A 12,808-nucleotide genomic window follows, 5' to 3' on the forward strand; every position below is an offset into this window, starting at 1 on the left:
GTGTGTACTTCCTATCTATCCAACTATCCTTTTCAGTCAAAGGCATGTTCTCTGTTTCTGTTTCTTTTTCTTTTCTTTTTTTTTTTAATTTAAGAGATGTGCTTTTGGGGCACCTGGGTGGCTCAGTCGGTTAAGCATCTGACTTCAGCTCAGGCCATGATTGCACAGTCCGAGTGTTTGAGCCCCGCGTCGGGCTCTGTGTTGACAGCTCAGAGCCTGGATCCTGCTTCAGATTCTATGTCTCTCTCTCTCTCTGCCCTTTCCCCACTCATGCTCTGTCTCTCAAAAATAGATAAATTTTTTTTTTTTTTTTTTAAAAGATATGTGCTTTAATTTAGCTGGATTATTTTTATGTGTCTTTCACCTTCCACATTGTCTGACATGATACTCCAGATGTTTGGAGATGCTTAGCGAATGTCTGCTGGTGATCACGGTAAGATCAATGAATGCTTCTCCCTCTGCCATGCCCTCCCACTCAGTGTGGGGTGGCGAGGGTAATATCTGATTGCAGCCATGATACTGGAGCAGGCCATGCCCCTCTTCCCTACAGCTAGGATGGGGCATATTAGTTTATGAAATGTTAAGGTACAGAAGTCTCTTTTTTCTTTTCTTAATTTTTCCTAATGCCCAGTAGCTTCATTTCTCCCTTGCACCCATTGTGGCTCCCCTATCCCCTCCTGCTGTGAAGTCCACTGCTCCTAAGGAACAACGGGTTGCTTCCAAGGGACCTCAACCACCACTTTGGAAGGCCCCATCAGTTTGGAAGGCCCCATCAGCCCTTTCTGTTATGGAGCATGGGAGAGGCAGGCCCAGGGCCTCCACAAATTAGAGCCCAGAAAGAGAGAGGACTTACAGCCAGGGGGACTCTTCCCTTTCTCTGAGCTACACCAAGGTCTCTCTGCTTTGCGCTGCCGTGTCCTGCGGTCAAATGTAAGCTAGAAGGAGAGACTCTAGGCCATGCTCATCTTCCCGTCTGGTGCTCTAACCTTGAACACTGCTTAGAATCTCAAGAGGCCAATTCACTGCTCCCAAACCAGTTGGTTGTTAGCAACAAGAGGATTAAGGTCCCCCAGGCAGGAGGGATTACGGGCAGGCCCCCTTCATTGCATCCACTGTCAGAATTCATCAATAATTAATCTCTATTGATCTCAAGGCTTCAAGTATGCAAGAAACAGCTCACTGCCCCAGAAATGCTGAGACTCTTGTCCCAAAATATATGGAAGCTTGTCCCAAAATATATTGAACATCTCCTCATGGGTTGCAGGCTTTCTTGTATACTTATTTTTCTAGGACTCTGCTATAATGGACTAGAGTTACTGGAGTTACCTGGTCTCTGGGTGAGGGAGGGATGCCTGTGAGAGAGGATGACATAATTCTTTGCTGCCCACTACTCTTCACGGTTTAGAAAATGAAGAGATGCTTTTAACCATTCATTGACTCGGCAAACATTAGCAAGCACCTTCTACAAAGCAAGTACTATGTTTGGTGCTGGCTGAAACATGGTTCCTAGGATACACTATAGTCTAGTAAAAGAGATGTTTACTCGGCGTATCTTGGTAAATGTGACGATAGGAGAGAAGCACGGGATACCAAGAACACAGAAATGGGGATTCAGCTTGAGGAGAGCAGAGAAGGCTTCCCAGAAACAACGTTTAAGATGACTCAGAGTTAAGGGCCGCCTGGGTGGCTCAGTCGGTTACGTGTCTGACTCTTGGTTTCGGCTCAGATCGTGATCTCGCGGATCTCGCGGCTCGTGGGTTCGAGCCCCATGTCAGGCTCTGCGCTGACAGTAAGGAGCCTGCCTGGGATTCACTCCCTCTCTCTCCCTGCCCCTAACCCAACTGGCGCGCATGCTCTCTCTCAAAATAAATAAATAAATTTCAAAAAAAAATTTAAAAACAAAGATGACTCAGAGTTAAGAAGATGACAAAAGGAATAGCATGTGGGGGACCCGGAGCCTTAAGATACCCTGGTGCATTCAGGCACCTGTAGGGCATCCCGTACAGCTGAACTCAGGGCCTCTATAGAAGAGGGGCCAGAAGAGGAGGCAGTTTTAGGATGCTTCTAGATTATGCTAGCACCCGCCAGAGGCTGCTCCTCTCTGAAGAGATCTCATGGGATCAGGCCTCGAGGGTAACTGAGATTGAGGCTGACGTTAGAGTCAGAGCTCCACGCACACACAGATAGACACGGAGGCTCCTTTTGGAGAAACCTAAAGCTGCAGCCACACGAAGTTTCTCTGATGTGGTTCCTTGGTGCTGAGGACCAGGAGTCTGAGGGGGAAAGTGGAGACTAAGGGAAGTTTCCCTGTAAGAAGAAACTAGGTTATAAAAACAGGACTGCCAACTGCTGGGGCACTCTCTGGTGGCCTGCCTGTGCCTTGATGTCTTTCGGCCCGCTCTGCAGCGTCTGGCAAAACTACCAAATATCCTCTGTGAGCAGAATTCCTTATAAGGCCGCTTGGAACATTAATAAAGAAACTGGTTGCTGCATCTCTGCCCCGACCCGACCCTTGGCAGAGGGATGGCAGTACAGGGTACCTGGCTAACGGTGTGGATTTTAGAGTCAGATCTGGGTTTGCATCTTGGTTCTGCCACCTGGAGACTGTGCAACCTTAGATTGCTTAACCTCCCTGCATCTTGATTTCCTGTTCTGTAAGTGGTAATATATACCACATAGAGTAGATGTTAGCATCACATGGAATCTTAAGTTTCTTTTTAAAGTTTATTTATTTTGAGAGAGTGAGAGGGAGCACAAGCAAGGGAGAGGCAGAGAGAGAGAGGGAGAGAATGAGTGAGCAGGGAAGGGGCAGAGAGAGAGATACAGAGAGAGAATCCCAAGCCGGCTCTGCACGGTCAACGAAGGCACCCAATACGGTGCCCGAACTCACGCACCGTGAAATCATGACCTGAGCCTAAACCAAGAGCCGGATGCTCAACCGACTGAGTCACCCATGTGCCCTGGAATATTATGTTTGAATTACAAAAAGGTCTACTGCTTTTGCTCAGACCTAGTAGATGCTTATCAGATGGAAGCTATTCTTCAAGTACGATCTGCTATTTGCATGTTGCTTTGAACCTCTCCAGGCATTTTTGTAATCTGAATCTCATGTCTTCATAACAATGAGGCTATGAAGCAAACGGGCAGTGTTCCCATTTTACAAGCAAGAACTGAGACTGGTTTCCACTTGGCTTCTGCAATGCAGTGCGTTAAGGGAAAACTGACTTTACTTGACAAATGAGGCACGGCGCCTTACACACAACAAACACTCAAAAATGCTGATGGGCAAGTGAATAATTCAAGTCAGTAGGCACCAAGGAAAATGGCAAGCCTTGGCCTTGGAATAGTGGTTGGAGGCTGCTCAGACCTTTGGAGGTAATCTTGGAGGGAAGGCCAATGACGAGGGAGTGTTATACCAGAAGGCAGGGAGGTAAAAGGCACGTGACAGGTCAAGTGAGTCACAAAAGGGTAGGAGTGGGGGAGAGGAGGCAGGAGATCCGTGTAAGGAAGCCATGAGCGATTAGAGTGGTTCATCAGGCAATGTGGGGAGGGTCTTGCCGGCCCCCATGGAGTCAGAGTCAGTTTTATCAGAAGTCATTAACATGCTATTTATCGTGTCCCTCCTACAGGCTAGGCATTGCAATGGATAAAGTAGGAAACAAAGACACAGTGAAGGTTTCTGAACAAGAAAGAAATAACAGTCTCTGAGGAAGATGATTCTAGCAGCTGTGGGTAGGGATTCCTGACCATCAGTTGAGCCTTTTACAGGCAGCAGGCCTGGAGTGAAGCAGGGAGCCAATACAGAGGAAGGATCATCAACGCCTGGTGATGAGCTGGGTGGTGATGGAAGGTGGGACTGAGGGGGAAAGGGAGCTCCTATCTGTCGTGAGCCTACTCTGTGCTGGTCACCTCTGCAGCCCACTGCACTCATCTTTACAGCCTGTGGGAAGTGCAGTCATCTTTGTTTTATAGGTGAGGAAATTGAGGTTTACAGAGATTAAGTAACTTGATGATGGTCATAAAACTAGTAAGTGGGGAAGCTGGGGTCTGAAACCAGATCTAACTCTGAAGCCCATGCTTTTCCCATTATAACACTCTGCCTCTGCGGCAGAAGAAAATGAAGTCAATATAACCCTGAGACCGTGAGCCTGGGGTATAAGAGTAGCTCACGGCTATGGGTGGGGGCCGGGAAACTGGGAAAGGGGATCCTCCTGAAGAGGAAGACATCCAGGTTTTTGCTTTTGTTTTGTTTACGAATTCTGTCAATTTTAAAGCTGTGTATGCAGGTGGGGTGATATCCAAGGGGGAATATCCTGTAGACAGGAACTCTATAGGGAGGGGGAAGAAAGACAGGGATGGACCGTACTGAGAAGTCACCTGCAGACAGGTGGTAGGTGTCTGAAATGTAAGAACAGACAAGCTCCTTGAGGGGGTAAGTGTTGGAGTAAAACACCAGGAGGACAGGGCTGAGTCTTTTGGGAGTCCCACAGCTAATGGCAGTGGGGCAAGGGAAAAGGAGGGAGGGGCAGGCCCCACCTACACGCACAGATGGTCACAAGCACACGCGGCCATTCTGGGCTTAGGTGCCTGCCAGTGCCAGCTGAGATCATCCTCCTTCTGTTCCCTTCTTGAAACTTACCCATTTTTCAGGCACAGCTCAGATTTCCACAACCCCAATTAGAATTTAAACTCTTGTTCATCTCTGCAACTCCCATATGGTTAGCATTATGTTTGGCACATAATAGGTGCTAAATGAGTATTTATTGAGCTGAACTCAACAATTAAAGAGACAGAGAGAAACTATTTGGGGACGACAGTTAATTAGTCTTTCTGAGCCATATCTTGTTCATCTGGGGAATGGAATAATCACCGTTAGGATTAAATGAGGTATGTAGGTGAGGTATTTCGTACAGTGCCTGGGACACCGTTGTTCATTAGCTGGTAAGTATTACTATTTGCTGGCAACAATCCATGGAAGTAATCAGACGGGAGCCTAGGGGTGAAGGATTTCAGGAAAGAAGGAAGGCTCAACAGTTCCAAGGCCCTTTGTGTATCACAGCTGGTACTCTCTTCCTCTGTCTCTGTCTCTCTGTCTCTGTCTCTTACCACACACACACGTGAGCGTGCACATGTGTGCACACCCACAATGAGGTATGTTAAGCAAACTATAAAACTCCTCCACTGATACCCTCTAGATTTTTTCTCCTGACATAAGAGGAACTTCTTGGTAATCTAAATTTGGTCCTACAGTGGATAGTAGAAATGACCTTCGTGGCTGATTGCACGATATTTAACATCAAATTGTTGCAAATTTTGACTCCAGCTAGATAATGAGCCCACTTGTATATTTTGTTTTTTATTGGATTCTCTAAGTAAAAGTGTCTACCTCACAGTTTGGCAGCTGCTGTGGGAGAGAAATGGGGTCCCCAAGAGTCCTGGAATCAGCAAGCATCACATTGTCAGGCCTATGGCAGACAGAAATCACTATTCCCTGACACAAACCCCTCTCTGTGATGAAACAAAGCCGCTATGTGGCAGGCCTTCCCAGCAGAGAATTTTCTCTCCTCTGATGAGACCTGAGGAGAGATGAGGAGACAGAACAAAGACCTGGCATCTGGAGCACAATTGTGGGAAAAAGGTCTAGAATTTTCCACGATCTGTCAGTTCTCTTTTTTTCACAGCATCTATCTCCTGGTCAGCAACTTTCTCCTCACCTTTGGGCCTGAGTGTGCACCCAAGGTCCTGGGTTTATCCCCTAGAATGAGGACTCCAAGAACCAAGCCTACTGTGAGTTGCTGTGGGCCAGCTCCCTCAGGACTCGGTTTCCCTGGAGGCCAGGCCTACTGGACCTTGCCGCCTGCCCCACATCTGCCCTCCCTGGTTCCATCCTTGAATTTCCGAGAAAGCCCAACCTCTTAGGCTCTGCTCTCCACCCCTTACTCCCCTCCCCCCACCTACCAACCCACCCCTTTTCAGGGCATAAGGGACCTTTTCTATTTGCAGATCCTAAAGAAGCTGGTTGCCAAGGTGACAGGAGCAGGAACAGCAGGGAGCCATGGGGGAGGGGCTCTGCCCCCAAACAGCTGTCAGTGGGAGCAGTCCCAGCTGGGACTATAGCATTTGCCTGTTCTGGGAGGACACGGCCCCCAGGGGGACACATTCCTCTCCGCTATGATCCCCCACTGCCCCTCACCATAGGTCTCCACTGGTTATTCTCCCTGGGGGCAACCAGCCAGCCAGCTTGAAAATGCTCCAATAACCAACAAAACCTACCACCCCCCTTTTCTCTCTCTCTCTCTCTCATACACACACACACACACACACACACACACACACACGCATGCGCACATGCTCTGATCCCTCCGTTCCTTTGCAGTGGGTTGGCTGGGCAGGAGGCCAGAAGTTACCTCTGCCTGGGGACCCAGGACCCAGGGCAGGTGCTGCTTCAGGCTGCCCCCACCAGGTCATAGGGATTATTTCCATCTCGTTTTTTGTTCCAGAGGCCCTGAGAGGATCCAGGGCATCCTAACCCTCCTCACTGCCTTCCATTTAGGAGGTGGGGGTGGGGCAGTGGAACCAAGGGCTTACAGAGAGGAAGGGGTAGAAGGAGAAAGAAAGAATGGGAGGGGCCGGTAGGAGGCAGGAACCATGCAAAGCCCACCGATTTGTGTGGTCTAGATACGGCTCACAGCTGCTCCATAGGAAAGTTCTGTGGAACAACTGCTCTCTGTATTGCGTATACACACATAACCCTAATCCCAGGCCATGCCTGAGGCCCTGGACCTCAGCCTGTAATTCACTGGTGTTCACCTTTACAAGGTTCAAGAGAAGAAAGCCTCCCACTAGACTCTGTAAATTGCAGAATTTAGAACCATCAGACTGTGAGCTTGGGATCAGGTATAGGAAAGGCCTAGGAAAGGCCCAAATTACTATAAGAAATGAAAGAGGCAAATATGGCTTAATGATTAAGAATACAGAATCTGGGGGTGCCCACGTGGCTCAGTGGTTAGGTGGCCAACTTTGGCTCAGGTCATGATCTCACGGTTTGTGGGGTCGAGCCCCACGTCGGGTTCTGTGCTGACACCTCGGAGCCTGGAGCCTGCTTCGGATTCTGTGTCTCCCTCTCTCTCTGCCCCTCCTTTGCTCATTTTCTGTCTCTCTCAAAGATAAATAAACATTTTTTAAAAAATGCAGAATCTGGCTAAGCCAGCCACGGAATTGGTTCCTGGTTCTGCCACTTACTACTTATGTGACCTTGAGTGGCTTATGTAGTAAGTTCTTGGGCAACTTCTCTGGGTTAGTCTTCTTACCCGAAATGGATAAACATGGCTACTTTACTGGGTTCTTTTGAAGGTTAAAAGGGGTGGTGTGCATAAAAATGCCTAGGGTATGGGGGTGCCTGGATGGCTCAGTTGATTAAGCATCTGACTCTTGGTTTTGGTTCACATCACGATCTCATGGTTCATGAGATCGAACAGCCTGCTTGGGATCCTCTCTCCCACTCTCTGCCCCTCCCCCACTCACGCTGTCTTCCTCTCTCTCAAAATAAATAAATGAACTTAAAAAAATGCTTAGTGTATAATCTAGTATACAGTAGATGTTTTATCAGTGCTGGTCCCGTTTCTTCCTGGTTTTCTTGAGATTCCGGGGTTGCCTAGCACCTTTAGGAAGAACTCAAGAACTGGCCTTGCTTTTGAAGGGTCCTTAGAATCTAGGGGGCTGGCTTAGATCTGGGGAGAGGCTACATTTTGGCTTGGGTGGGAATGGGGTTCTCAGGAAGTAGAGTTTGTAGTTTGAATGGGAAGGGTGAAGTGGTGATTTGGGGTCCTTGCCCTAGTCCAAGCTGCTGTCAACTCATTATAAGATCTCCAGGCTTTACCCTTTGAGCCTAGTTTGTTTCTCTGTAAGAAGAGGCTGGACTAACCTCTGAAGAAAGCAATGCCAGCCGGTGAGAAACATCTGGAATCACAGGGCAGTGAGGCCTCGGTTGGGGGCTGCCTTCCTCAGCTTAGCAGTGACTGTCAGAAGGCAGAGATTAACCAACCATTTGTCCTTGAAACCTCAAAAAGGTAAATAAAGGACTTTAGCTCAGATTCTGCCTTGCTCACTATCATGACATTGGACTTGTGCTTTCCTCTGTCTTAAATTACCTCCCCCGACTTTGTCTGTAGGGTGAACTACTCATGCTTCAAGACTCATGTGCCATTTTCTCCGAGGGACAGGATCTCTGGCCCATCCTCCCGGCAGTGAGCTGGCCATGTGTGCCCATACCTACCTTGGACTTACTCTATAATAGAATTTATGAAATTGAACGGATTTGCTTATATATCTGGCTCCCTCCTTTTGACTGCACACTCGCTTAGGTAAGGATGTGTATTTTGACCATCTTGGTTAATCCAGTAACCAGCATACATAGGTTCTCAAGAAAGAAAAAAATGCAGGTGAGATTGGACGGTAAAGTGGTCTGGATGAGGACAAAGGGTCACTGGTTACCTCAGGGGTGTGACCAGGGTGATTCTCTTTTTAATGCAAAGCCATGTGGTCTCTCACCATATGTACTTCCATGGTCTAACAGCTTGGTCTGATTCCCTAGACTGGTAAGTCTAGGCTCTCTGCAGCTTTTCTTTTCTTTTTTTTAAAATTAAAAAAATTTTTTTTCATGTTTATTTATTTATTAAATTTTTAAATAAATCTTTATTTATTTTTGAGAGAGAGAGAGACAGAGTGCAAGCAGGGGAGGGGCAGAGAGAGAGAGGGAGACACAGAATCCGAAGGAGGCTCCAGGCTCTGAGCCGTCAGCACAGAACCCGACATGGGGCTCGAACCCACAACCACAAGATCATGTTCTGAGCCGAAGTCTAACGCTTAACCGACTGAGCCCCCCAGGTGCCCCTCTCTGCAGCTTTTCTAAAGAAAGACTGCCTACGGTAGGCAAGGCTGGGAGTCTGTTAGCAGGCAGGGAGAGAGGTCTAGCCTCAGGGAATGCTGAGTCATCCCCCAACCCCCCACAGATTCTGCCTCACAAGTAATCTGGTTTTTGTTGTTGTTTTTTAATCTTCTAGATTTTTTTTTTTCTCAAGTGTCGCCCTCATTGGCAAGCCTTTTGGGATCCCCTCCCCAGAGCTAGATGGCTCCCCTGTGCTCCCGCGTATCCAGAGCTCACGGATATGACGGCGCTTACCACACTGTACTTCACAGTGCTCGTCTACCACCCAGACAGGGCCCTCCCTGGAGGGCAGGGCCTGAGTCTCATTTATCTCTGCACTTCCAGAACTGGCAACGTAACTGGCAGAGATTAGTCAACAAATGTCTGTTGAATGATGAGAAAATCAACTTCCCACACTTCCTCATCTCCCTGAGTGGTTCTTACGTGCATCTGGCTGGCCCCTGTCCTTTTTGCTGACACTTAGAGAATTTCAAAATAGTCGGGCTGCCAACCTCCGCTCTCTCATGGCTGAGAGCTATGATTGTGTGCTCCGAGATTCACCACCTTCAAGCCCATCGCGAAGGACTCATTTATTCCAAATGATGTGGCTTCCTTCTCTCAAGCTAGAAGGAGGCCTGGTACAGAACCAGGAACCGGTGAACTTCTCAAGATTGGAAGAGGCAAGAGAGACATGGGGCTGGTATCTTAGCACGTCCATGGGAAAAAGGAACGTTTGGAAGTTTTCCCCTACCCCATAGTGCTCCTGAGTTTTCAGGGATAGGATCCTTGTTCCTGGAGCCCTTACCTGGTGCGACGAGGGGGTGGGTAGCCACAGCGGGCACCATCCGACTGAGCCCAGCCCGGCCCTCCATGCTCCCTGGCACACCGTTGTTACCATCTCCTTTCTTGAGTGTCTCCATCACACTGTCACTTATGCCAGGCTTGGCACCTGCGGGGGAACCCTGAGCGGTGTTTCTGCCTTGTGACGGGGTAGGCAGAGGCTGGCTACCACCTGGCGTGGGTTTCAGGGCCAAGCTGGGCAGGACAGGCTGAGTGGGGGTAGGGCCCGAGGCTGCTGCAGCTGGTGTCTGCTGTGTTCGGAGGGTCAAGTTCTGTACCTGGAAAAGAGGGGTCTATAGGAGTCCAGAGAAGGTGGGTAGGAGCAACGGCAATACACAGTTAAGATAGGGAAGGAGTTAGGGAGGGACCTAGGAATGGCTATACAGGATAGTGGGTTGTAAAATCGGAGAGAAAGAGAGAAAATGAGTTAGGGGCTGAAAAAGGAACCAGGAGCAGGTAGAGTTTCTAAAGGGGACAAGAAAGAGTGCTAGTGATTGCATCCACCGGCAGAAGAAATGGAATTCTGAGAAGGGATGACTGTCTAGGCTGGGGCGGGCTCTCTCTCCCTTGTTACCTCCTCTCCTCCCCCAAACTATCAGGATGGGCTGCATTGCATTTAGAAAGAATTCCCAGCTACAGCGGGGCATGGGGCTTCCCACACTCAAAAAGGCCAGGGCAAAAGTGAAAGTTAATTGACCAGCACAGCCACCAGGCAAAGGATTATCTTGTCCTCAGAATAAATAAGGTTTACGCCAGGATTCGTGCGCTTACTCAACCTGGCCCCTGGTGCCCTCTGCTGGACGCATGGAGGCTGTGCCAGACTTGCTCTGACAAATCTGATGATCTCGGCTACCAAGCGCTCTCCAATTCTGTAGCTGGGGTGGGGGTGGGGGGTTCTGCCCCACTGCCCATAGAATCTTTACAGCCACAGCAGTATCTGTGTGCTCCCAGCAGAAGGTGGGGACCCAGGACTTATCTTTGCTCCCTCTTCCATGCCATCTTCCCCCAAACTAGAGGTGCTAGCGTGTATAACCAGAGTGGGATTTTCCACTTGAAAAGCAACGCAGAAGATATAATGGGGAGGGTGTCAGGTAGAAAGCTAGCAATGACCACCCATTACTGGCAGCCATGTTTGCCTCAGTATGCTGTGCTCTGACTCCTGATCTATGTTTGTGAGGGAACAGAACAGAGCCAAGGGTGGCTGAGGCCTTCTCAACAGGGAATTCATTAAGGAGTAGAGTAAGTCTGGGAGCATCGGGATGTCCTGTCTCCCCCGGCTTTCCTAGAAGATCCCAACCTTTCCAGAGTCCAAGCTCCTCCAGGCCTTGTGCCCATACCCAGTCTCAGTACCCCTCTACGGAGGTGCCCACCCCCCTGCCCTCCCACCAGCATGGAATCCTCACCTGGGCGGGGGTGGGGGGCCGGGCGGGGGAGCCAGTGCCGAGCTCAGGCTGCACAGTAGCGACGGTGGCCGTGGGCGTGAAGATGAGCTGAGGGGACAAAGGAACAGTGCCGCCTAGGCTCCTAGCTACCTGCACCAGGTTACCTGGCTGGGCCTGGAATCACAGGAAACGAGGCGCCTTTTACCTGCCCAATGTGGGCTCAGCCACAGGACAGGACGGTTCAGCCAGGGAGCAGATATGGGGAAACAGGGAGGCAGGACAGGGAAAGAGTCCAAAGGGGGCCACCTGAAAGTCTCAAGAGGCTTGTAGAGTCCTGATCCAGGCTGGGCAGTGAAGGGGAGGGTGGAGGAGAGCCAGTCTGGGGATGCAGGTCGGGTTTACTCCAGAAGCCTCTGGAGCGGCTCATGAGGAGCTCATCCTAGAGGGGCCGACATTCCCGGGACACCCTGAAGTCATTCTCTCCACAGCATCCTGGGGAGCAGGGACCTAGGGCGCACACAGATGCCCTAGGACCTCTTTCCAGGTCTAACCCACTCCTGACTCCACGTCTGGGCCAGAACAGGACTCCCCTGCACGAGGGATCAAATTAGATGTGTTCTTTTCTCAGTCTGTAGCCAAATTTAGATTCTGGTAGGGGGTGTGCAGGGACAACAGTGGTAGAGGAACCAGGGCGCCCAGAGCCATACTCATGTCTGCCTCTCCTTCCGTGGGGTACAGGCTACCTGGTGCTCTCTGAATGACACTTCCACCCCGCGAGCCTAGCTTGGTGCCCATGTGGACGTGCTGGTGTCCCACAGGCTGCTTTCCCCAGACCTCCGAGAGGCATGTCGATGTCTACTCCTCTGTGCCTGCGTGCCCTGCTTTGGGGAGGGAGGCAGACAGGCTTCAGGACTCCAGCTGGGGCAGGTGAGGAGGACAAGGGAATGAGTAAACTGAAGACAAGGGCAGGTTTGGGCAGTGTCACACTGCGGCCGTCCCGTTCCCTAGGAAGTAGAAGGTTGTTCCGTATACTGTGTGTCTATGAAGCTATTCCCTGGGAATGGAACGTCCACAAACAATGAACTCAGAGTCAAGAAAGGAAGTGCTGGGTCAGGACCAGAAAAGCTCCAAGCGTCAAGTTCTGGTCACAGAAGCAAAGTGGTAGTGGTGGTGGAGGTGGGAGGGGGGGCGCAGGTAGGACTGTATTGTCTTCAGGAGGGCATGTCAAGGAGCTGAAGGGAGAAATCTTCAGGATGGGAGACACGAGATCAGAGTCTGTGATCTGAGCCCAACACAGAGCTGGAAGGTATTGCCTCCTGGGGAGCATGCTGCTGTTTTCCCTGGAAATTCTTCTAAATGTGAGGAACCCATAAGGTTCCTAAGGACCTTTGCATCCCTTAGGGACAGGTATAAAGGACAGATTCTAGGTATGCACGTCCAGGGCTGATACCGTCCTGAGCACATTCTACACATTCAAACAAGCTGAATTAATGAGTGATAGAGTGACCTGATGGGCATGGGGTCCCAGGTGGGAGAGCAGTGGAGGCAGCAGCATGTCCTGGAGCTGAATGCCACTTTCATGACTTGGGCTGGAATACACCTTTGGCTCTTGAGCTAGCGGTGGCCAGTCCCTACAAGGATGGCCACAGGGGCCAAGACC

At 50.0% G+C, this 12,808-nt stretch overlaps 1 protein-coding gene and 1 long non-coding RNA gene across 3 annotated transcripts in view; one reads left to right on the forward strand and one right to left on the reverse strand.

Annotated features, from left to right (window-relative positions):
* PHC2 (polyhomeotic homolog 2) overlaps positions 1-12,808 on the reverse strand; it is a 115,982-nt gene that overhangs the window by 35,731 nt on the left and 67,443 nt on the right. The window contains exons 6-7 of one of the 2 annotated variants that reach the window (XM_042949479.1): positions 11,170-11,322; positions 9,732-10,044 (exon numbers count right to left, since the gene is read on the reverse strand). In XM_042949479.1, coding sequence (XP_042805413.1) covers positions 9,732-10,044; positions 11,170-11,322 — 466 coding nt within the window. The remainder of the gene's footprint in view (positions 1-9,731; positions 10,045-11,169; positions 11,323-12,808) is intronic. The other variant, XM_042949480.1, reaches the window with a different exon arrangement.
* On the forward strand, positions 7,726-9,807 carry LOC122226402. Its single transcript, XR_006205613.1, has 3 exons — positions 7,726-8,069; positions 8,172-8,363; positions 9,063-9,807. It is a non-coding gene; the product is annotated as an uncharacterized LOC122226402 (long non-coding RNA).

Source organism: Panthera leo, chromosome C1, assembly GCF_018350215.1.
Source record: "Panthera leo isolate Ple1 chromosome C1, P.leo_Ple1_pat1.1, whole genome shotgun sequence".
Classification (NCBI taxonomy): Eukaryota; Metazoa; Chordata; class Mammalia; order Carnivora; family Felidae; genus Panthera; species Panthera leo.